The sequence below is a fragment of the Cnephaeus nilssonii genome, assembly GCF_951640355.1.
Source record: "Cnephaeus nilssonii genome assembly, chromosome: 3".
Lineage (NCBI taxonomy): Eukaryota > Metazoa > Chordata > Mammalia > Chiroptera > Vespertilionidae > Cnephaeus > Cnephaeus nilssonii.
In genome coordinates, this window is record NC_137074.1 from 20,606,031 (window position 1) to 20,631,869 (window position 25,839).

The window sequence follows — 25,839 nt, forward strand, 5'->3', positions numbered from 1 at the left end:
AGAGGAGAATATAGAGGGTAGCATTTGGTGATGGTTTTGAAGAATATGCCACTGCACTATAAGAATGAACATTTAGGTAGCATTTGCTTGCTTTTCTGATGGAGTCTAGGTCAACTGGCATTGTTATGGCAGATATCTTATGACACCTGTTATGGAGCAAACATATCAATATGAATTGTAATGATGATATCAAGGCAAATTTAATGTTTGTAAAAATAGTGTTTGTATTTATTTGTTTTTGGGAGTTTGGGCATTTGTAAATGTAAATAAGATTGATTGACACAAGGAAGGACAGGATGAAGAGACCATCCTCCTCCTATATAATAAAAGCCTAATATGCTAAGTGTCCGGTCCACCAGTCGGCCGTTCAACCAAAGTGTAATATGCTAATGACATGCTAAGGCTGCTCAACTGTTCACTATGATGTGCACTGACCACCAGGGGGCAGATGCTCCAACTGGTAAATTAGCTTGCTGCTGGGGTCCGGCCGATCAGGACTGAGCGAGATGGGCCGGACACTCTCTGGAGCCCTCCCACGATCCCTCTCCTGCTGGACAACCTCCCGCATCCCTCCCCGGCCCTGATCATGCACCGGTGGGGTCTCTTGGCCTGGCCTGCATCCTCGCAATTCGGGACCCTTAGGGGGATGTTGGAGAGCCAGTTTTGGCCCAATCCCGCATGCCAGGCCGAATTCATGCACCGGGCCTCTAGTTTGAAATAAAAGTCTGTAGGTATATGGGGTTTGAACAAATGAGTTTAATTAAAAGACCAGATTGTTTTGCTTATCCCATCTCCATAGCACAGTCTTCTTCCAGCTTTCAGACTGTTCCTTTGGGGCCACAGATTAAACAGGTTGGAGGAATTTATACATATCTAATTTTAATACCACAAATCTTATGTTGTTTACTATAGCCTTTCCTAAGAAGCTCATATTACTTTTTAAATTGAACTCAGATAAAAGTATTAGAGAAACTTACTTTTAATAGATGAATTAATTAAAGTACACTAAATGGAAAATCTGCCGGTGTTTAATGGAAATTAACCTCAGGTCAGATTTTTAATCTAGTTTTGTTTTATAACTGTGTCTCTTAATTAACTGTATAATTATATAATAATGCCAAGGTATCTACATTTATCAAACTTCTTTTATTTTTTGGTCATAGACATAATATATCCTGAAAACAAGGAATATAATTATGAAATTAGGGTAATTAAGAAAATAGCTAATTTTCTTTTGATTTATATTAACATTAATTTATTTTATCTTTGAACAGATGATGAATAAAGTATTTGGAGGTACTGTGCACAAAAAAAATGTTAGAGAAGATGGAGTCTTCAGTATTACCATGGATAACACATGCTCATTATTCAGGTATTACAGATATTTTTAGATGAATGAGAATAGTAGTAGATTAATTTAAAGTTGTGATTGTTATGCTTCAAAATTAGAGACTGTAATTCAGTATTGGCCAAAGGTATAATTGTCAATAGTATTTATTTTCTAGTTGGGTGGCAAAACAGCAGAGGAGGTGGTGATGTTCACTAGGAATAAGGAAAGCACTTATGATTTAATTTAAAAGCACCTCTGCAGTCTTGGACACCTATTTGGGATTGCATATTGTGATTCCAACATTTGTAGTTTTCCCTTTTCACTCTTTGATGTAGAGTGTGATTCTAAACATGTATGCCAGATGTGGCAGATGGATACCGTTGTAAACTGTCCTGCATCTACCAAATGCATTTATATACCTTCCCATACCACATTCCTGTTGTTACTTAGCAATCCACCTATTTGTTGGACTCATTTCTTAATATGTGCTTTGTTTCCCTCTGAACTTTACATTGAGCATAACTGTACCTGGTATGCTGTCTTTTGAATACAGTGAATTTATTAACTGATTTTATTGCTACATGATAGTATATTAGGTGTATAACTTTAAAATTGGTGAATGAGCTGTTCACTAGCTTCCTAGAATTACTTATCTCTGCTTTACTAAAAAAAGTAAATAAATAAATTTGCTGAGTTTTCAGAAAGACCAGAAAATTTAAGTGTTAGTCACTTGCTTTCTTTTCTTGTTTTTTTCTATGTTTGGGATTAAGCCCATTTTTTGAGCTATATTTAATATTCTTTTATTGGCTTTTTAAAATAATGGATAAAAAAATTTAAATTCCAGCAGTGTTGCACTGTTACATGCTTATTTTTATTTTCCTGATCAAACTAGAATTTCTAAAGTAAAAGAAAAAACTTCCAATAAGATGAATGTGACTACAGTTGAAACACTGTATTGTATAAGTGAAAGTTGCTAAGAGAGTAGATCTTAAATGTTCTCAACCACACACACACAAAAAATGGTAACTATGGATGTGTTAACTAACCTTACTGTAATTATTTCACTGTATATATAATTATGTTGTGCACCTTAAACTTGCACAATGTTTAAGTTAATTATATCTCAATAAAGCTGGATAAAAAAGTAAAGGAACCCATTAATCATGTCTTTAATTTACATCTGTATGTGTTATATTTTACTTTTTGTGTGTTTAGGGGCCTTCAGAAGGAAGAAATTGTTTTGCTTACTCATGGAGATAGTGTAGATAAAGTAGCTGATGGATTCAAGGTTGTGGCACGTTCTGGGAACATCGTGGCAGGTGAAAATTCTAAAATTTTGCAGATTTTAAAAAATTTATCTGAGTAATCTAAAATATGTTTCTTATGAGATACTGTTTGTGATTTTTCTTATTTTTAAAAGATAACTTAAATGTCATAGGATTAATCATTCATTAATTTGTGAAGGGAATTTAGTATTAGAAGGTTTATCTAAAAGTCACTGGTTTGCTCTAAAATACTTTTAGAAATGTTTATCCTAACAAGTTTTTCAGATATAAAACAGCAGCTATACTTTTTATAGCTCGGGAAAAATTTGAGAACTGCCATTCTTTCTAGGGTGCTATATTTATAATTGCCTTTTTAAATGCCTTTCTTAGGTATGCATAGGCATGTATCTTGAATGGCTGCAAAACAGAATTTCTCTGAACCAGGGTTGGCAAACTGACCTCTGAGTCAAATCCAGCAAGTAGTCCTGTTTTTGTATGTGGAACCAAGAATGATTTTTACATTATTAAAGGGTTATAATAAAAGAAAGAGACTGTACATGTGTATTCCTAACATTTTTACTATCTAGCTCTCTGTAGAAAGCTTGTCAACCCATACTCTGAAACCATTTTTTGTTCTGTTTTTTTTTTTTTTTTTTGAAGAAGAGGACTTGCTTTTCTGGCTGTTTGTAATCACTTGCTTACTAGATAACTGTAATGTAAATAAATTACAAGTAATTCTGGAAAAAAAGAAAAAAGTGGGTTAATTAATAAAGTTCTTTTTTGTTTGAAATGCCATATCTAAATAATAAGTTGAAAAAAAGATTTGTCATGGCTAAAATGAATTGAGTAAACTGCCCTCAGTTACTTATCAGGATAATATATTAGCATAAGAATGGTTTTCATAGTGACATGTTTTTATTTCATGTAAAAGATCAGCAGTGGTAGGTGGCTTATGTATTTTTATTCATTCAACAAATATTTTAGTATCTGCTATGTACCATCACAGTTCTAGGTGCCAAGATACAGTAATGAACACAATGGATAAAATATTTGTTTACTTTCTAGTGTAGGGGAGGGACAGACTATACAGACTGTATCGGTTGTCAGTGTTTATTAAGTGCATTGAAAAAATAGGTGAAGAAAGGAGTGTTTCAGAACATGTGTGATTAGAGTTGTTTTATTAGATATTCAGGGAAGGTATTTCTGTAAGATGATATTGGACATGAAGGAAGGAAGTACAGACCTTTCTGGATATTTGGAGAGAAAGGAAAGAGCAGTACAAAGCTTCTGAGATGGGACCATGTTTGAGGAACAGCAAGGAGACTGGTTGGAGTGGAGTAAACATGGGGGAGAGTGTTAGTAGTTGAGGCCAGAGAGGTTACTGGGGACCAGAACACAGGACCTTTGAGGCCATTATGAAATCATTTGCTTTACTCATAGTGAGGTGGGGTTAAGGAGAGATGTGATCTAACTTCAGGATTGTCCTGGCTATAATGAGGAGAAAAGACAAAGTCAAATGTGGAAGCCGGGAGGCTCACTAGAAATCTATGGTAGTAATCAGAAAAGGAGAGAATGGTGTAAGGAACAGTGTGGCAGAGGTGGAAGCGGCTGGGAGTAGCTGGGTTCTCATAGAGATCTTGTACATATTTTGTTAGATTTATACCTAAGTATTTCATTTTTGTGGGGGTGTTAATTGTGTTTTAAATTTCAAATTCTACTTCTTCATTGCTGATGTATAAGAAAACTGAACTTTTGGTATTAACCTGTATCCTACAGTCCTGCTCTAAACAGTTATTATTCAGGAGTGGTTTTTGTTGTTGATACTTGCAGGTTTTTTGCATAGACCTGGGGTGAGAACATGGTTTATTTTGGTAATCACGCTAGCTTGAATGGCTGGAATAGAGAATGAAAGGGAGATGAGAAGTAAAATTAATTGGACAGTGGCCATTTAATGACCACTCTTTGTTTAATATAAAGGACTTGGACCTTGTCCTGTAGTCAAGGAATCAGCAAACTACAGCCTCCTGCCAAATCGGGCTCACTGCCTGTTTTTTTTTATAACCTGCAAGCTAAGAATGGTTTTTATGTTTTCAAATGGTTAGAAAAATATTTTAAAGAGAATTTTAAATGAAATTCAGATGTCAGTGTTCATAAATAAAGTTTACTTGGAACACAGCAGCATCCAATTCTTAAGGTATTGTCTATTGTTGTTTTTAGTTGCTTCAGTGACAGTAGGGCCTACAAAGGCTAAAAATACTTACTCTGGCCCTTTCTAGGAAAAATTTACCAAATCCTGCTGGACATAAAATTCACAAAATTTGTGGGATCCCCCGATGACTGGGTCCTTCTGGAGTTTTTGTCTCTCAGATTTGTTCTTCCTGAGCCTCTAGCAATTCATCAGTTGTGTTCAGGTTTCCCACATCAGCAGTTTGCACCCATGGGTTTCTGCTATGTTAAGTTGTCATTCTCTGTATTCACTGTCGGTCTCTCCAAGGGCAGTAGTCAGCTTTTTACTTCTTGTTAGGACATAGTGGCATCTTCCAGCTTTTTACATTCCAGACTGGAAATGGAAGTTAGACTGGATTCTGACATGTTTTGAAGGGAGAGGATTTACTTTTGGGATTGCATGTGGAGTGAGGATGAGGGTAGGGTCAAGTTTAACTCCCAAAGTTTTTGGCCTCAGCAGCCAGAAGGATGGCGTTTCTGTTTACCTGATGGGGAAGATTGCATAAGTTTGGGTTTGCATATTTAATTAAAGATGCCTTATTAAAAATTGAAATGTAGGTATGAGTAGACAGTTGTATATATGAGTCTGGACTGGAGAGGAAAGAACTGGGCTGGAGGTACAAATTTGGGAGTGTACCAACAAATTTGGGTAGAATTTAAGGTCATGAGAGTGACATCACTCAGAATGTACAGAGAAGAGATTTAAGGCTGAGTAGTGGGCAACTGGCATGTGTGGCGAGGGATAAGATGAAGAGGAACTAACAAAAGATTCAGAAGGAGCAGACAGTGAAATAATTAAGTGGATCGAGAAAGTGGTGTCTTCGAAGCTAAGTAAAGAAAGTGTGAGGTACTTTGGTATAGTAGAATGAGTATGAGTTTGGGAGTCTTCCAGGCCTGTTTTAACTACATAAATAGTTGTGAGTTCAGACAAGTTTCTTGATATCTCAGAGCTATAAATGGGTAATACATGCACAAGTGAAATATCTAGTCTAACATCTACTGCCCAGTAGTTAATCAGTAATTGTCAGAAGCACATTAGTCCAGTTAGTGAAGTTATATTTGTGGTTAAAGGTACACTTGAAGTATTCTGTCTGGTCTAATATATGAGATTCTTCTCAGAGAGAAAATTGGTACCTGCACATTCTAGATGAAAGCCATGTGGGTCCAAGAACCAAAATTGAGTTATTGCATTTAATAGTCAAGACATTGAAGTAATCTAGGTGGAGAAGTGAGGTTACTATGAAATAATCTCTGTAGGACTTATTTTATTACCACATAGTTCACTAATTGCTGCATAAGGAAAGACTTTTATAAAGAAAGATCATGGTAATATAATTTTTATTTTTTCCTGTTGCTGAAAATCCAGCTAACTCATATCAATTTTCACATTTATTGAGGAAGAAATTATTAGGAATTATTGTGAATACTAGTGGAGTCTTTTCAGTATGAAAAATTTTTAATTTGTGATTATTTTTTCTGTAAAGGTATAGCAAATGAATCTAAAAAATTATATGGAGTACAGTTCCACCCTGAAGTTGGCCTTACAGAAAACGGGAAAGCAGTACTGAAGAACTTCCTCTATGATATAGCTGGGTGCAGTGGGACCTTCACTGTGCAGAACAGAGAACTGGAGTGCATTCGAGAGATCAAAGAGAGAGTAGGCACATCAAAAGTTTTGGTAAGCAATTTACATCTGAAAGTCTACGAATTTATGTAATAATACTAGAACACAGAGCTGGCTTCCTCAACATTATAGCCCATCAGTGTTGACTGGGTTCATACGCTTTGTGAGTTGCACTGCTTGAGAGTGCTTTTTCAGTTCCATACATTCCTTTGATAACAATGTCTTAGGTAACGATTTTAGCTGATAGTTTTTATTTTCTTTTTGCTTATTTTAATCAATTTTATCTTTTACATTTCACCCTGTAGGTTTTACTCAGTGGTGGTGTAGACTCAACAGTTTGTACAGCTTTGCTGAATCGTGCTTTGAACCAAGATCAAATCATTGCTGTACACATTGATAATGGCTTTATGAGAAAACGAGAAAGCCAGTCTGTAGAAGAGGCCCTCAAAAAACTTGGAATTCAGGTCAAAGGTATTGATGACTCCCAGAAAAGTTAATTTTCGTGTCAGGACTTGTTTAATCAAATCTAGCATATGGTTTAAGTAAGCACATTGTCTTAACCAAGTTCAGTTTTCCCGGTAATCTCAGGGTTGGAAATATTTATTTTTATTTTTATAATTATTTCTGGTTCAGGAGGGAATCCCAGTTTAAATTTTAAAACTGTTGCTTACTCCTAATGTTATATATAGATAAAAAACCTACCATTTTCCAGTTGTCATCATTTCTTCTACTCATTCTGTTTCTTTTTTAAGTTATCTTTTCCCATCCATAATACTATTTATGCATGAGAATAACCAAGCCTTCCTATAAAGGTATGTCCATATAGTTTATTTTACAAACAGTAAGGCTTTTATAAAGAAGAGTCTGAAAAGTCTACAGTCACTTTTTTTTTAAAGGCCACTAATCAACTTCTTAGGCCATAACTACATTTACATTTGTGGAAGTCTTTGCTTAAAACGAAAACAAAAACAAAAACCAACAAGATGCAATCAATAGTTATAGTGAAATCATGTCAGTAGTTTAATGATGCAAACCATATATATTAAGGAGTTATTTGAAATCATTGCCCAAAGATTGAATATAAAATGAAGACTTGTAATTAAACATGTGAAGATGGGTCTATTTCTTCTTTCAAAACTTCACTAAAATGACAGCATGGGTATAAAACAAGTGTAATGCCACAAGGACAAAGAACAGAGAAGGGAATATGGGGCTAATGGTTTCAACAAAATGTTTGGAAGGTGGAAAGCAGATGGATAAAGCAGATTATCTCTAAGCTAATAAAGTTTAAACTTCCTGACCCTTTACAAGTCAATCCTTTTCCAAAATCCTGGGAGGGACCCTAGTATTATCTTCAGATGGTCTTATATTTTTATTAAATTTGCAAAGTAAGAAATTTTAATAACTTACAGTTAATTAACACTCTTTTTTCTAATTTGACTGTTGGGTGGTGGTTGAGTAGCTGTGGGCATTTTGGGATTAGGCTAAGAAAAAGTTGAGTAAGGTCTATTGCTAGTGGTGGGTCTTGCCTTCAATTTGTAAAAAAACAAAGCAACATCTGGGAGAAGCAATAAAGCGAAGCACAAAGCGAGGTATGCCTGTACATATGTTTTATATAGTTCATTTCATGTTAGCCACCCTAGTATTGCCTTGTGATCTTTTTAAATACTTAATTTGTCAGTTCTATTTCTTTTCTTTTTTCATGTATTAACCCTCCTGTTTTTTTTTTCTTGTTTGTTTGTTTTTTAAATATATTTTATTGATTTTTTACAAAGAGGAAGGGAGAGGGATAGAGAGTTAGAAATATCGATGAGAGAGAAGCATCGATCAGCTGCCTCCTGCACACCCTCTACTGGGGATGTACCCACAACCAAGGTACATGCCCTTGACCGGAATCGAACCTGGGACTTTTCATTCCGCAGGCTGATGCTCTATCCACTGAGCCAAACCGGTCAGGGCTGTTTGTTATTTTTTATTGATTTCACAGAGGAAGTGAGAGGGGGAGAGAAAGAGAAACATCAATGATGAGAATCATTGATCAGCTGCCTCCTGCACTCCCCCTACTGGGGATCAAGCCTGCAACCTGGGCATGTGCCCCTGATAGGAATTGAACCTGGGATCCTTCAGTCCACAGGTTGACGCTGTATCCACTGAGCCAAACCAGCTAGGACTCAATTCTATTTCTTGAAAGAGGCTTCCAAATTATAAAAATTTTTAGCCCCACAAAAACTGCATTGTTCCTGGTAACTGACATAGTAGAATGGAGGACTCCAAAACCTTGGTGTGGGGATGAGGGGAGAAAGCCAACAAAAAACAAGACTTCTGTGGAGGCTCAGGAATTAGAAGCATTGGCTTCCTTGTGGTTCCTGGTTCTCTGGGTGAGCCTAAAATGGATTGGTTGGATATCTGGGAAGCAGATTCTTTTCCTTAATGTGGGAACAAACTGCTGTTGTCCCTCCCCATCAGAGGACTGGGTTCATTCTCTATAGAGAGGCTAAACAGGAGAGGCTTTGGACTTTGGCAAATTAATAATGCCAGGCATAGTTGAGAGTGAAAGTAAGATTTTACATTAAAAACAGTAGGATTAAGTAGAAATGTTTGTACTGAATAGTGACTCTCTTACCCCACCACTACTTCTGAGGATAGGCAGGAGATTAGAGGTGTCTTCTCTGGAGTACAGAACTTAAGAGAAAGACCCACAAATTTACTGTAGGTCCCCCAATGAAAAAGCAAGCTGCCTTGTCATCTTACAGTGAAGCCCACCAATTGTTCTTATTACTAAACTAGAGGCCCAGTGCATGGATTCATGCACTGGTGGTTACCTCAGCCTGGCCTGCGCCCTCTTGCAATCTGGGACCCCTCGGATGTAGTAGTCTGCGAAGTGGAAGGTGGCCAGAGAGGAGCCTGAGCCTGAGCCCAGGCCAGGTGCCGTGCTGCTTCTGCTCATCCCTGCCCCACTGTGCCTGCCACCATCCCTGCTTGGTGGCGCTGCCATGGAGGTGGGGGAAGCTCATGCCACTGCAGCTGTGCTTGCCAGCTGTGAGCCCGGCTTCTGGTGCCCGGCAGTCAGCTGAGTGGTGCTTCCACTGTGGGAGCACACTGACCATCAGGGGGCAGCTCCTGCGTTGAGCGTCTGCCCCCTGGTGGTCAGTGTGCATCATAGTGACCTGTTGTTTGGTCGCTTAGGCTTTTATATGTATAGACTAGAGGCCCGGTGCACAGATTCGTGCACTGGTGGGGTCCCTCGGCGTGGCCTGCAGGGATTGGGCCGAAACCAGCAGTCCAATGCCGCCTGCTGCCCCTGCCTGCCACGGCCTTGCGCCCAGTCAGTTCCAGTTGGGAAAAGCTCGTGCCACTGCAGCGGCACTTGCCATCTGTGAGCCCTGCTTCTGGCACCCGTCAGTCAGCTGAGCAGTGCTCCCACTGTGGGAGCGCACTGACCACCAGGAGGAGACTCCTGCATTGAGTGTCTGCCCTCTGGTGGTCAGTGCGCATCATAGCGATTGGTCGACCAGTCATTCAGTCACTTAGGCTTTTATGTATATAGATAGAGATCTTAGTCGGTTTTTGAATACCTTGTTCTTAAATATTAAGGGACAGTCAAGAATCACTAAGTGTATGTTCATAAACATCAGTTTCTCAAGAGACTAGTCTATGTAGTTCTGAGAACTTTGATCACTGTACATGAACCATTGCTGTTTATTTCCTTGGGGCCATGATTTTCTGCTGTCACTTTTGCCTGTTGTTCTGGTGACGCACTGAGTAGGGGAAAAACAGCCAGCATAATTTATGCTACCATGAGCCTAGATCATTAAATGTCACAGGATTCACAAAACAAAATTAATGAGTACCTCTGTCTAGACTCCATTAATCGTGGTTTATTGATTGTTCTGGAATATGTAGGCAAATTAATGGGAGATCAAAGGACCCATCTTGGTTTTCTTTCTGTAGTTTGATTTGTTAGTATGATATTTAGAAATATTTTTAAAAAAGATTAAAACACGTTTCTGCTCCCTTTCCCCAGTGATAAATGCTGCTCATTCTTTCTACAATGGAACAACAACTCTACCAATATCAGATGAAGATAGAACTCCACGAAAAAGAATCAGCAAAACGTTAAATATGACAACAAGTCCTGAGGAGAAAAGAAAAATCATTGGGGATACTTTTGTTAAGGTACCTTTTTAATATCCTCAAGGTGTAGTGTTTTTAATGTGAATTTTAGTATTTGTTTTTTCTTGCCATTATATCAAATGACCAAATTTGCTGACTAATTTTTATTTTATTTTTGGATAAGAGTTTTACTGTATATTACTACTATATAGACCAATAGTATAAACTTTTATATTTTAAAAACATGTATTCTTATGTTTTGCTATTGATTTGATGTAACTATTTTAAGAATAGGTATTTTCAGTTGACGTTAGACTTTCAGTATTTCAATGACTAGTTTTTAGCTTTTGAATGGGGGGAATGTTTGCATACCTTTTTGAATCATGTTAAAGCATGTTCTTTAAAGAACATATGTTGTTAAAGGAGTTTATTTTGGGAGTTGATAGATTTCATCCTGTCAATATTGCACAAGGACTTTGAGAAATTTAGCTGAAAGTATAAAATTTTGCTGTCTTTTTAAAAGAGTCATCTTTTAAAAGGCTCTTTTACTCTGGTTGCTTATAGATTGCCAATGAAGTAATTGGAGAAATGAACCTGAAACCTGAGGAGGTTTTCCTTGCCCAAGGTACTTTACGGCCTGATCTAATTGAAAGTGCATCCCTTGTTGCAAGTGGCAAAGCTGAACTCATCAAAACCCATCACAATGACACAGAGCTTATCAGGAAGTTGAGAGAAGAGGTAGGTAAAAACTTATGAAACGTTCCCATAAAGCCTCTTTCCTCTCCCCTTAACCATTTTTAAGTGTACAATTCAGTAGTATTAGGTGTATTTGCATTGTTGTGAAACAGATTTCTTTAATTTTTCATGTTGCAAAATTGAAATGCTCTATACCTATTGAACAACAGCTACTATTTTCTCCCTCTCCCCAACTCCTGATAACCACCATTCTACTTTCTGTTTCAGTGAATTTTACTACTTCAGAAAGCTTATATAGGTAAAATTATTTTGTGCCTAGCTTATTGCACTTAACATAGGTCCTCAAGGTTAATCCATGTTAAGATGGCTGAATAATATTCTGTTGTATGTATATACACATTTTGTTTATCCATCTATCTGTCAGTGGACATTTTGGTTACTTCCACTTTTGGCTATTGTAAATTATACTATGAATCTGGGTTTGCGCATATCTCTTGTAGACCCTGCTTTCAATTCTTTTGGATATATACCAGGAAGTGGTAGATCATGTAGTTGCATTTTTTTAAAAATATGTTTCATTGGTATTTTTGGGGGGAAAAAAAGAGAGGGAGGGAGGGAGAGAGAGAAACATCGATCAGCTGCTCTCCTGCATGCTCCCAAGTGGGGATTGAGCCTGCAACCTAGGCATGTGCCCTGCCTGACTGGGAATCAAACTGGTGAACTCTTGGTGCATGAGCCACTCTATCTGGGCAAGATCATGTAGTTGTATTTTTAATATTTTGAGGCTTTCTTCATGTTTTCATAGTGGTTACACCATCTTACATTCCCATCAACAATACCAAGAGTTCTAATTTCTCAAAACCTTGCCAGCACTTGTTATTTGCTGTTGTTTTAATAGTAGTTATCATAATGGCTGTGAATTATGTCTGTCTTTATTTTGTGCATAAATAAAGAGAGTAGTGGTAACTCATTGTGTAGTGGTAACTCATTGTGGTTTTGATTTGTATTTTCCTAATAGCTAATGTTTCTAAATACCTTTTCATGTGCTTATTGGCTATTTGTATATCTTCTTTGGAGAAATATCAATTCAGATACTTGCCCCTTTGTAAATGGGTTTATTTATCTTTTCATTGAATTGTTCTTTATATATTCTAGTTACCAGTCTTTTATAAGATACATGATTTGCCTTCTGTATTATCTTTTCACTTTCTTGATGGCATCATTTGGAGAGTTTTATTTTGAAACACTAGTATATATTTAATTTTCCTTGTATTCTAACGAAAACTATATCAGAGATAGGGGAAGATTTGGTTTGATTTATTTATATCTAAAAGGTTTATATTTAAAATGTGTTTCAAAGAGAAATAAGGTCACTGAAATGTTTATCTAATGACTATAAGCATACAGGAGGAAGTGAAGTTTTAAAAACTGATTTTTTAAATCTGAGGTAAAAGACAATAGGGAAAGCCAATAATTTATTACCCTTTGTTTCCATGTGATTTTGGTTACTAATTTGTGCTAATTGTTTTTTTCCCCCATATAGGGAAAAGTAATAGAACCTCTGAAAGATTTTCATAAAGATGAAGTAAGAGTTTTAGGCAGAGAACTTGGACTTCCAGAAGAGTTAGTTTCCAGGCATCCATTTCCAGGTAAAATTAAAATTGAATTGTTTGATATGTTCTTAGGCCTTCATGTTGACGAAAAATCAATTCAGACAATTTTGAAAGAATTTTGTTATCACAAGGAAAATGTAACTTGAGAGAAAGAAAAAGGTGTGTAGGGAATAAACATTTTTTTTAGTGTCTAGTGTATATACTTCATTTTATTAAAGAGTTATTTTCCATTGTATTTATATTTAAATACTATACCATACCAAAATTATATGATGACATATCATCTTACCATCAGATGAGAAAACCAAGGTATAGAGATCCTCTCTAATAAAATGGTAATATGCAAATTAACCATCACTCCACTACACAAGCCACGCCCACCAGCCAAGCCACGCCCACCAGCCAATCAGGGTGACTATGCAAATTAACCCAAACCAAGATGGCTACAGCCACAGAGAGCAAGGTTTCCTAGGTAACAGAGCAAGCCAAGCTTTCCGAGAGCCGTTGCAGGCCTAAGCCTCCACTCAAGCTACAAAGTTTCAATTATAGAAGGTAAACAAACTCAAACAAATGGCGGCAGAATGGAGCTTGAGAGAGCAGGCCAGGGTTGCCGCCGGCAACAGGGGAAGCAAAGTTTTCCGCACACCCTGGCCGGGCTCACCCGCAAAGTTTCAATTGTAGAAGGTGAATTAACTGCCACAGAAATGGCTGCCGCCCCGGAGGGAGCAGCAGGCTTGGCTCTGCTCCAGGCTACAAAATTTCAATTGTAGAAGGAAAATAAATTCCAGATACCAAGGCCTCCGCTTGGGTTGCCAGGGGGCGTGGCCGGCCTGCAAACCACCACAGGCCCCTCGCTCAGGCCGCCCCACACCCCAAAGGAACCCCACCCTGATCCGGGACGCCCTTTAGGGCAAACCAGCTGGCCCCCACCCCTGTATCAGGCCTCTATCCTATCTAATAAAAGAGTAATATACAGATTGATCATCACTGCAACACACAATATAGCTGCCCCCATGTGGTCAAAGATCCTGCCCCCATGTGGACACCAGATGGCCACCACAAGATGGCCAGGAGGAGATGGCAGTTGGGAGGCACCCGGCCTGCAAGGGAGGGCAGTTGTGAGGGACCAGGCCTGCAAGGGAGGGCAGTTGGGGGTGATCAACCCTGCAGGAGAGGGCAGTTAGGGGTGACCAGGCTGGCAGAGGAGGGAAGTTGGGGGCAAACAGGCTGGCAGGGGAGCAGTTAAGCATCAACCAGGCTGGCAGCGGAGTGGTTAGGGGGTGATCAGGCTGGCAGGCAGAAGCGGTTACGGGCAATCAGGAAGGCAGGCAGGCAAGCAGTTGGGAGCCAGCAGTCCTGGATTGTGAGAGGGATGTCCCACTGCCCGTTTAGGCCCGATCCCACCAGGATCGGGCCTAAACGGGCAGTCGGACATCCCTCCAGGAGTCCCAGATTGGAGAGGGTACAGGCTGGGCTGAGGGACAACCCCCCGCCATGCACGAATTTCGTGCACCGGGCTTCTAGTATTTTAATAACATTGCCACACAGTTATTGGTGTCAGAACTGGGATTTGTATATTCTTTCTATGATATCATGATGGAAGACAGGGTTAATAAAACTTGGTTCTCTGAAATCCTTATGCCGTGGCTCATTTATCTGAATGGCTGAACCACTTCTTTGCACAGGCCATATGTAACTAATTTATGAACAAATAAAAAATACTCAGATGAAATAGTTATTTTGTCATATAAAAAAACAGAGGTGATATTTGTTTAAAGTCGGGATTGAGAATCTTGTTTTTTTAAATGAGTTCTTGAATTTGGGCAAGTTTTGTACTTCAGTTTCTAGCTCTCAGCATTTGGTGATAAGTTGAGAAAATGGTTTAATGAAATTTAAAAAAGCAATAGTTCACATTTCTTGAGTGCTGGTATGTCCTAGGCATTTTGCTACATATTTTACAAATATGGTCTTATTTGATCCTCACAATAGAAACTATTTGCAATGGTGATATATCAATTATATAAAAAATAATAAATTTTCCAGTCAGTAAAACTGAAAAAAACAACTTTGAAGTGGCACATGGATATTAATTTTTGGAAAGGTTTTATATTTTGGGAGTAGTGACATTTTTATATTAACATTTCAAAATAATTTTTAAATTATTACTTTTCACTTTAGGTCCTGGCCTGGCAATTAGAGTAATATGTGCTGAAGAACCTTACATTTGTAAGGACTTCCCTGAAACCAACAACATTTTGAAAATAGTAGCTGATTTCTCTGCAAGTGTTAAAAAGGTAACTAACGTTGGATTTATATATTTCTAGTGGCCTGGTGCACGAAAATCATGCACTCGGGGAGAGGTCCCTCAGTTTGGCCTGCGCCCTCTTGCAGTCCGGGAGTCTTCCGGGGATGTCTGACTGCCGCAGAGGTGGGAGAGGCTCCCGCTGCTGCACTTGCCAGCCATGAGCCCGGCTTCTGGCTGAGCAGTGTTCCCCCTGTGGGAGTGCACTGACCACCAGGAGGTAGCTCCTGCGTTGAGTGTCTGCCCCCTGGTGGTCAGTGTGCATCATAGCTACCAGTCATTCTGCCGTTAAGTGATTTGCATATTAGCCTTTTAATTTATAGGATGGGAGTTTTAAACAGACACAACTAATCAGTACAAGGAATTGAATGGATTCTTGTACTCCAGAATTTACAGTGGTTTTATTAGGGTTTCATTATTTGAAAATTCAGAGTAATTTAACTTTTGGAATGACTATGAAGAAAATATTCTACGTAAACACTTAAAATGCAGACTCCTATTTTCAGTTATATAGCAGATTGGATGCCCTGAATCCTTAAAAATGCTAGAAATGAAAAGGGGTTTTATTTATTTGTTTGTTTGTTTGTTTATTTATTTATTTATTTATGCTTTGTTGTTGCTCCTCCCCCCAAGTTTTCATATTATTATTATTCTTTTCATTGTTTTTTAAGTGTTTAAAGTATTACATACTAGAGGCCTGGTGCATGAAATTCGTGCATGGTTAAGGTCCTTAGGTCTGGCCCGTGGTCACGGTTGATCTGTGGGGCGAGTGGCAGGGTGATTGGGGCCCCTGCTCGCACTGGCCTTGGCCTGGAGCAGCCTGCTTGCCAGCCCCACCCCAGCTGCCGCCATTGGTTGCCTCTCTCTGTGGGGTGACCAGCGGGTTGATCAGGGGACCCCGCTTCCACCAGCCTTAGCTGGCCTGGCACTACCCGCTTGCTGGCCCCGACCCCCACTCCCGCTGGATGGGGCCTGAGGGCTGGGGGCAGCTCCTGTGTTGAGTGTCTGCCTCCTAGTGGTTAGTGAGCATCGTAGTGACTGGTCGTTCTGCCGTTCGGTCGATTTGCATATTAGGTTTTTATATAGATGTCTCCTTTTTCCCCCATCGACCCCTCCCTGGCCACTTTCACCCCTGAGGACAAGCTCCCACCACCCCAGGGTCCACGTCCATTGGTTATGCTAATATGCATGCATACAAGTCCGTTGGTTGATCCCTTCCCTCTGAGGTTTGATGGTCCGTTTGGTATTTGTCTCTGGATCTATTTTTGTTCATCAGTTTATGTTGTTCATTATATTCCACAAATGAGATCATGTGATATTTATCTTTCTCTGACTGGCTTATTTCTTTTAGCATAATGCTCTCCAGGTCCATTCATGCTGTTGCAAATGGTAAAAGTTTCGTCTTTTTTATAGCCTGTAGTATTCCATTGTGTAGATGTACCACCCTTTTTCGTCTGCTGATGGGCACTTAGGCTGTTTCCAAATCTTAGTTATTGTAAATTGTGCTGCTATGAACATAGGGATGCATATATCCTTTCTGATGGGTGTTTCTGATTTCTTAGGATATATTCCTAGAAGTGGGATTACTAGGTCAAATGGGAGTTCCATTTTTAGTTTTTTGAGGAAACTCCATACTGTTTTCCACAGTGGCTGCACCAGTCTGCATTCCCACCAGCAGTGCACGAGGGTTTCTTTTTCTCCGCATCCTTGCCAGCACTTGTCATTTGTTGATGATAGCCATTCTGACAGGTGTGAGATGGTACCTCATTGTTGTTTTGATTTTGCATCTCTTAGGTGATTAGTGACTTTGAGCATATTTTCCTGTGTGTTTTGACCTTCCATATGTCCTCTTTCGAAAAATACCTATTTAGGTCCTTTGCCCATTTTTTGATTGGGTTGTTTATCTTCCTTTTGTTAAGTTGCATGAGTTCCCTGTAAATTCTGGTGATTAAAGCCTTATTGGAGATAACATTGGCAAATATGTTCTCCTATGCAGTGGGCTTTCTTATTGTTTTGTTGATGGTTTCTTTTGCTGTGCAGAAGCTTTTTATTTCGATGGAGTCCCATTTGTTTATTTTTTTAAAAGATGTTTTAAAATACTGTATATGTGTTATAAGAAAACAAGGGGAATTATTTCAGCTCCAGATTGAGAAAGAATGGAAAAGTCTTCCAGTCTGTCTGTAGTTTTGGTGCCTAAATTCATAACCTGTGTTGTCTGAAAACCTGCAAGCTGAGAATTCAATTCTTATTTAAAGTGGACCTTGGTTGGTAGTGCTTCCAGGTGTCAGGCAAGAAGCAATGTAAATTAATTTACTCTTTGGAATATCTTCAACCAGGCTTCAAAGAATTCCCATAGATACAGTTCTAGCAAATATGAGCTTACATTAAAAAAATTACAAAATATGTATAGAAATAAGGCTCTATGAATCAGAGCTAGTGGAAACGAGAAGAAAACCCTCAAACTCTTCAAAATACTGAAATTAGCAGATAGATAATATAAAGTACATAAAATTAAAAGAAGCAATAGATAATAAGAATATATGCTATTCTTATAGGATAAGAATATAAAAAATGACTGGGCAGTTTTTAAAAAATTAAAATGTAAAAATGAAAATAATAGCTAAAATTAAACAGCTATGGAAAGATGTTAAGAAATTTTCCAGAAATCAGAACAATGGATAGAAGTTAAGATAGAATGAAAAAGTCAACTTTAGTATATTTTCAGAAGGAGGTAATAGACAAAAGTATTTGAATTTCTCCACACTGGTTGAAACCATGCCTCAGATTCAGGAGAACATAACACATTGCTATCAGGATAAATGAAAAGAATTTGATACCGAGTTGGCATACCTAGCAAAACTGCATCCTGCCAAAGACAAAGCAGCTGCAGAGGAAAGGTTGTTTTACTCTACAAAGGAAAGACTATTATACAGAAAGCTGTAGTAAAAGCAAGAAGACTTCAAAGTCCCAAGAGAAAATAATGGTGAACAATAGTGAACAGATACACTGTCTTCTAAAAGTAGGGTAAAATAAAGACATTTTCAGATAAACACAGTTTACTACCAACAGTGCAGTACACACACCCCTTGGCTGTGTATTAGAATCATCTGGGGGGGCTTTTTTTTAATTATTATGTTATTAATTTTAGAAATATGGACCAGCTGCCTCTTGTTGCATGCCCCCTACTGGGGATCCAGCTGGAAATCGGGGCATGTGCCTTGACCCGGAATCAAATCCTGTTGACCTTTTGTTGCATGAACAACACTCAACCAACTGAGCCACACTGGCCAGGGTTGGGGGAGCTTTCAAAGTACAATGCTTGGACCCCTTCTTCCTAGAATTTCTTATTTAATCCAAGATAGAACCTGATTATACCAAGTAATTTGAGTGTACAGCGAGGCTTGAGAACCACTGTTAATTTATTTTAATTTAATTTAATTAATTAATTTTATTATTTTGTTATTTTATTTTATTTTTTGAGAACCACTGTTTTAAAGGGCTGACTTTAGGAGAAGCAAAAGGATCTTTTTATGATATGCAAGAAAAAATGGTAAACAAAAGAAAATGGTAAACAGAAAAGAAAATGGTAACATTCAAGCAAACATGGAATATATAATAAAAATAATGATCTATAATTATTGGTGTTTATTTTTAAAATATTACAATAATATATAACATGTAAACCACAAGGGGATTGATTGGAGTTAAAGCATTTAAAGATGCTTGCATTGTTTGCCAAGTGGTTAGAGAGATTCTCTTGTTAATTATGCGTGATAACATTTAAGGGGAACTCTAAAAGAATAAAAACAGGGTTAGGGTTTATACTGCATAGCACACACAAATCAAAGAGAAATGCCCAATAGGATCTATTGCTATAAAGCAGTAAGTAGATATCTAAGATAGTAATAGATACCAAAAGAGTGAGTACCTTATTTCTTGAAACCTTAATAAATACCTGTGTGTTTTTTCAGCCGCATACGCTATTACAAAGAGTCAAAGCCTGCACAACAGAAGAGGACCAGGAGAAGCTGATGCAAATTACAAGTCTGCATTCCCTGAATGCCTTCCTGCTGCCAATTAAAACTGTGGGTGTGCAGGTGAGTTGTGTGAATTCATTGTCCTGTGACATAACTTTCTGCAGATGTTTTTTTCACTGTTGTTCAAATAGGAATGATTTAGGAAAATGAATATGAAAATATGTAAAAAGGTAATGTTTTTTATAATATTTATGGAGTGAACAAGGTTATAGGAACTCAGTATTCAGGCTGAGATCTTGTAGTTTTGGAACATCTGTCATCTGTAATCAAAAGTAAAAACTCAAAGAATGACTTGCTATAGGGTTTGCTTGCTTGCTTCTGCCTTGAAGGATAGTCACCAAGAAGTCATGTTCTCATTTATCCTTCTTGGTATGAAATATACTATTGCTTTAGAAGTCTTTAATTGCAAGAAGGCCCCTGATGAATGTTACACACCAATTAGGTTTTGTTCTCAAATTGTGTATTTCTTAAACTAGTGCTCTATTTCTTTTACATCTTCTCTCTTTTAGCTTTGATAATGTACAAATGACATTTGTGTATTTATTGTTCTGTCTTTCCAATTGTAAAAGCATGTGAGGATCATATAATTTTTACTTTTATAATGCTATTCATAATCCTATATAATCCTATATAATAAAAGCCTAATATGCTAAGTGTCCCGTTGTCTGGTCATCCATTCAACCAATCAAAGCGTAATATGCTAATGATATGCTAAGGCTGCTCAACCACTCGCTATGACATGCACTGACCACCAGGGAACAGACAGTTGATGGGTCGACCAGTCGCTGTGATGTGCACTGACCACCAGGGGTTAGACGCTCTGGTAGGTTAGCTTGCTGCTGGGGCTGGCTGGTCAGTACTGAGCAGACACACCCTGGAACCCTTCCACGGTCCCTCCCCAGCTGGCCAACTTCCTGCATCCCTCCTGAGCCCCAGTCATGCACCGGTGGGGTCCCTTAGCCTGGCCTGCGCCCTCTTGCAATCTGGGACCCCTCGGGGGATGTAGTAGTGCGTGAAGTGGCAGGCGGCCAGAGAGAAGCCTGAGCTCAGGCCACGTGCCATGCCACTCCTGCTCATCCCGGCCCCACTGGGCCTGCCGCAGCTCGGTAGTACTGCCATGGAGGTGGGAGAGGCTCATGCCACTGCTGCTGTGCTTGCCAGCTGTGAGCCCGGTGTCTGGCACCTGGCACTCAGCTGAGCGGTGCTCCCCTGTGGGAGCGCACTGACCACCAGGGGGCAGCTCCTGCGTTGAGCATCTGCCCCCTGGTGGTCAGTGCATGTCATAGCGACCGGTTCCGCCGGTCGTTCTGTTGTTCGGTCAATTTGCATATTAGGGTTTTATTATATAGGATATGATTTTTATCTTTTTAATATATATCTATATCTATATCTATAGATATATATATTTTATTGATTTCAGAGAGGAATGGAGAGGGGGAGAGAGATAGAAACATCAATGATGAGAGAGAATCATTGGTCAGTTGCCTCCTGCACGCCCCCTCATGGGGATTGAGCCCACAACCCGGGCATGTGCCCTTGACTGGAATTGAACTTGGGACCCTTCAGTCTGCAGGCCGATGCTCTATCCACTGAGCCAAACCAGCTAGGGCAATAGATCCTGTCAAATTAGCATTCATGTAGCCTAAATTCTCATTTTTTAGTAGACTGTTTATTAGGGTGGTTTAATGACTCTTTAAAAATTGCTCTTTAGTGTAATTTGATTTTTAAAAAAAGAAAATTACTTGGATTAAACAGGACAAAGAAAAAGGGAATTAATATTATTACCGGTTTTATTCACTTGTTTTTAATAACTTTTTAAGCTCATTTTTATTTTTTATCTCTGACTTTAGAACCCTTTTTTCACCTAATCAACATGGGCAGATCTTGTCTTCCAAATTAAGTGTGCTGGCTGCCCACAGTTGGGCAGGTACTTAGAATTAGATCCCAATGGGCTTCTGGCATGTGTTGAATAAATTCTTGAAATTACCATGACACTTTATGTCTGAACTGATTTAGCTAGAATTTAATATGAGATTTTTAATTTCGGATTTATTTATATTATTAGAGAAGTATCCATATATCCTCCTATATAATAAAAGGGTAATATGCAAATCAACTGAATGGCGGAACAACCAGTTGCTGTGACACGCACTGACTACCAAGGGGTAGAAGCTCAACGCAGAAGCTGCCCCCTGGTGGTCAGTGCTCTCCCACAGGGGGAGCGCAGCTCAGCCACAAGCCAGGCTGACAGCTGGCGAGTGCAGTGGTGGTGGTGGGAGCCTCTCTGGCCTTCATGGCAGTGCTAAGGATGTCCGGCTTAGGCCCTGAGGGCTCCCAGACTGCTAAAGGGCGCAGGCTGGGCTGAGGGATGACCACACCCCAGTGCATGAATGTCATGCACCAGGCCTCTAATACTTTTATAAACAAGTTTTTTTTCCAAAAAGGATTCTTATTAATGGTGTCATCATGCATGAAATGTTTTCTAGTCCATTTTTTGATTTCTACAAAACCATTAAAATTATTTTTACTTTTTATTTATTTATTTTATTTATTGTCTAAAGTTTTACATACATCTCCTTTTTCCCCACTTGACCTCCCCCCTACCCCCCTCCAGCCATTCCTACCCCGGGCAAGCCCCCACCCCAGTGTCTGTGTCCATTGATTATGCTAATATGCATGCATACAACTCCTTTGGTTGCTCTCTAACCCTCCCTCCCCTGCCATTTATTTGTAGATCTAGTCTTGTTCATCAAATTATGTTGATCATTATATCCCACATATGAGTGAGGTCATGTGATATTTATGTTTCTCTGACTGGCTTATTTCGCTTAGTATAATGCTCTCCAGTTCCATCTATTCTATTGCAATCGGTAAAAATTCCTTCTTTTTATAGTGGTGTAGTATTCCATTGTGTAGCTGTACCACAGCTTTTTAATCCACTCATCTGCAAAACCATTAAAATTATTGAATGCATTTTTACTTTCAGGGTGATTGTCGTTCCTACAGTTATGTGTGTGGAATCTCCAGTAAAGATGAGCCTGACTGGGAATCTCTTATTTTCCTGGCTAGGCTTATACCTCGCATGTGTCACAACATTAACAGGTATGTTCTACAGTGGGAGCAGGGGATAAGGTGTAATAGAAGGATAAGTTGTTATTTTTTAACATGTTTTTATTAATTCCTTTAGAGAGAGAGGAAGGGAGAGGGATAGAGAAATAAAATATCAGTGAGAGAGAAATATAGGTCAGCTGCCTTCTGCACTCCCCAAACTGGGGATCAAGCCCAAAACCTGGACATGTGTGCCCTGACTGGGAATCAAACTGGTTACCTCTTGGTTCATGGGTTGACCCTCAAACACTGAGCCACACCAACTGAACAAGATGTTTTTTTTAAGGACCAAAAAGCTCAAGTGTAGATACAGATATATCTACTTAGGTCACAATTGAGCATATATTTAATACCTTGTGTTTTGTTTCTTCAGCACAATGCATTTATCTGCTTTAAAAAAGGCAGTTTTAAATCATGTCTTTCAAATTAGCAGCTTACACTACCTATTTTATGGTAACGTTTTATTCCAAAGGATTGAAAAAAATATCTGAAGGCTGTAGAATTAAAAGTAGGGGCTTAGTTAACTTAATAATAATCTCAGGAAATCAAAGAAAAGAAATAGGCATATGCCAGATATCATTAAAATAACTATATGTATAATTTACTTTTAATTTAGTTTTTCAGATTTATTTTCCCTTTAATTTGCACGTTAATTTTTATGTTGGATATATCAATAGCTGATTTATAATCTTTATCTATTTTACAATACATTATCCTTTGTATAGTTAAAAAATCTCAACTTGTTTGGTGTCAGATTGCTCATTAACTATTCTTATTTCACAGTTGTTCACTCTAATCTAGTCTTTTTTTTTAAGTGGGTATTGGGTAGTTAACAACCAAAAATAATTACTTGATATTTTAGTTTATTCAAATTTGCTGCAGAAATTAGAAATCTTTCCATTGGTGGTTACCTAGCAGAGTGTGTATTGTTTTCTGAATACCTGCTGCTGGGGCCTTCCAGACAAGGAGTCACAGGGAAGCCATGTTTTTTACTGGTGGGAATATGCCTATTAAAAGGTTTACTCCGATGAACCTAAGGCCCCCAAATAAGGAATCACCTTTAATACACTGAAAAAGAGTGAATTTTAAGAGAAATAATGGTAAATTTGTAAATACCTCTTTTTATTTATTTATTATATAAGCAAATTTTATTGATTGAATTCATCTGCCAAGACCTGGCAGCTCTGCAATTTGAGCCATCAGGGCTTTAATTTTTGTTACTTGGAAATCAGTATGTGGAAGATGGGAAGGGCTAGCAAATAGCATATACTCCATCTGCATATCATGGTGCTTACTCTATTTGTTGTTGTTAATCCTCACCTGAGGATATTTTTCCATAGATTTTTAGAGAGTGGAAGGGAGGGGGAGAGACAGAGAGAAAAATATCAATGTGAGAGAGACACATCAACTTGTTGCCTCCCGCATGTGCTCCAACCTGGCCAGGGATGGACCTGCAATAGAGGTATGTGCCCAGGTCTGGAATCTAACCTGGGACCCTTCAGTTCACAGACCAGCGCTCTATCCACTGAGCCAACCGGCTAGGATTGTAATTAACTCTTTTGAATGGAGATAATTGTTTTGGTTAAAATAATGGCTCATAATTTATCTTCTGAATAATGCTAATACTTAAACTTTAGAGGTCAAATGGAATATTTCCTTTCCCTAATTTTGACTCCCCTGCTCTTACTCTGCAGTTAGTACATTCTTACAGTTTTATCTCCCTCTATTTTTCTTTGGCCTAGGGCACTCACCCATGTTTAAACTTAGTCTCTGCCCTTTATATGCTGGTTTCTGTTCCTGTCTTTTCTCTCTTCTCTGTTTTTCTCTCTCCTTGTACAACCCTCCCTCCCCCAGGATGTCTAACAAATAAGCAACAACAAAAAAACCTACTACATTTTAAAATATGAACCTAACAAGCCCTTAAAAGAAAGTGTCTTCGTAAGTTTTAGATTTTGCCGCCTTCCGCCTCTCACCTTGTTGTCAATTTGCATATTCCCTCCTTATTGGCTGTGGGTGCTTCCATCTTTGTCACAGAGTTATGGTCAATTTGCATATTCCATCTTTATTAGATAGGATATTAATAAGAAAAGAAAAACATCAGTAAACTTAATTATGGGAGATTGCCAAGGGAAATTTATCTTCTTTGCTAAAGACAGGGCTAAGAGAAAGGGATAGTTAGTTGTCTGCTGACTAGAGTTGGAATGGGGAGGCGAGTTGGCACTCCTGTCTCTACCCTGACTGCCTCTTTTTTCCTGAGTGAAGGTTGTACAACAGATCCTCCAAACGGTGGTAAGATTCCCCTTGAGTTGTTTGATCCTAACTTCCTCAAGCTATGTTCCAAACCCTACTTTTATTAACACCTGCAGCGGCGTACCTTTGTATCTTTCAAATAGATATTTACTGAAAGCACTAGTGAGTTATTCTTTTTAGAAGGAACTAGTAGGATACCAAGTTTTGGTGTCCATTTTGGTGACATTTTTAATAAAGTGGAAAGGAGAATCTTTCCTTGGGATCAGTGTTGCCCAAAATGAAAAAAAGATCGAGTGGCCAAATAAGTTTGGGAAATTCACTGTAGCCCCATCTTGGATGTTTTCAGTGCATATTAGCATATTACAATTTCTGAAGGGTTGTGGTAAAACCTATTTATTTGTTCAACTCACTGTTTCCCCAAGCTTATGAGTATTAATTTCCTGGGGCTACCGGAATACATTACCACAAACAGAGAAGCTAAAACGAGAAATTAATCATTCTCTCACAATTCTGGAGGCTAAAAGTCTAAGATCAAGGTTTCAGCAGGGCCATGCTCTCTGTGAAGACTCTCGGGGAGGATCCTTTCCTACCTCTTCCTAGTTTCTGGTGTTTGTTGGCAGTCCTTGGCTTGTGGCAATATAACGCCAATCTTTCTTCATTCTCACATGCCCTCTTCTGTCTGTATGTGTTACGTTCCCAGATTTCTGTTTTTAGAAAGACACCCAGTCATTGGATTAACAGCCACCCTGACGTTATCTTGACTTGATTACATCTGCAAATATCCTATTTTCACCACAGGTCCCAGGTGGATATGGTATATTGGGGACACTCTAACCCAAGACATATGAAAAGAGGAATATGGTAACCACATATATCTTTGCACATTCTAAGATATTAGTATTCTAGAGAATGCACTTTGAGGAAGTACATAGAACATAGACCCCTCTATAATTTTATATTCTAACCAATCCATTTGGGGATTTGAAATGGGTAGGAGAGGGCCTAAGTAAATGGAAAAAATGTTATTCCTTGTGCATTGCTTTATCATACTAAATTGTAATTCTCTCTGATTTTCTCTTTCCGCCTTCTAGAGTTGTCTATATATTTGGCCCACCAGTTAAAGAGCCTCCTACAGATGTTACTCCCACTTTCTTGACAACAGGGGTGCTCAGTACTTTACGCCAAGCTGATTTTGAGGCTCAGAACATTCTCAGGGAGTCCGGTAAGTTGCTCATTTTGCTTATCACTGCATGCTCTAACTAAAATTTGAATGCT

The 25,839-nt window shown here is 38.7% G+C and overlaps 1 protein-coding gene across 1 annotated transcript in view; it reads left to right on the plus strand.

Moving 5' to 3' along the window:
• GMPS (guanine monophosphate synthase) overlaps positions 1-25,839 on the plus strand; it is a 52,723-nt gene that overhangs the window by 23,077 nt on the left and 3,807 nt on the right. Inside the window, exons 4-14 of the mRNA XM_079767172.1 lie at positions 1,275-1,372; positions 2,546-2,649; positions 6,306-6,499; positions 6,751-6,916; positions 10,470-10,621; positions 11,123-11,296; positions 12,798-12,903; positions 15,046-15,161; positions 19,141-19,266; positions 22,193-22,308; positions 25,656-25,786. Coding sequence (XP_079623298.1) covers positions 1,275-1,372; positions 2,546-2,649; positions 6,306-6,499; positions 6,751-6,916; positions 10,470-10,621; positions 11,123-11,296; positions 12,798-12,903; positions 15,046-15,161; positions 19,141-19,266; positions 22,193-22,308; positions 25,656-25,786 — 1,483 coding nt within the window. The remainder of the gene's footprint in view (positions 1-1,274; positions 1,373-2,545; positions 2,650-6,305; positions 6,500-6,750; positions 6,917-10,469; positions 10,622-11,122; positions 11,297-12,797; positions 12,904-15,045; positions 15,162-19,140; positions 19,267-22,192; positions 22,309-25,655; positions 25,787-25,839) is intronic.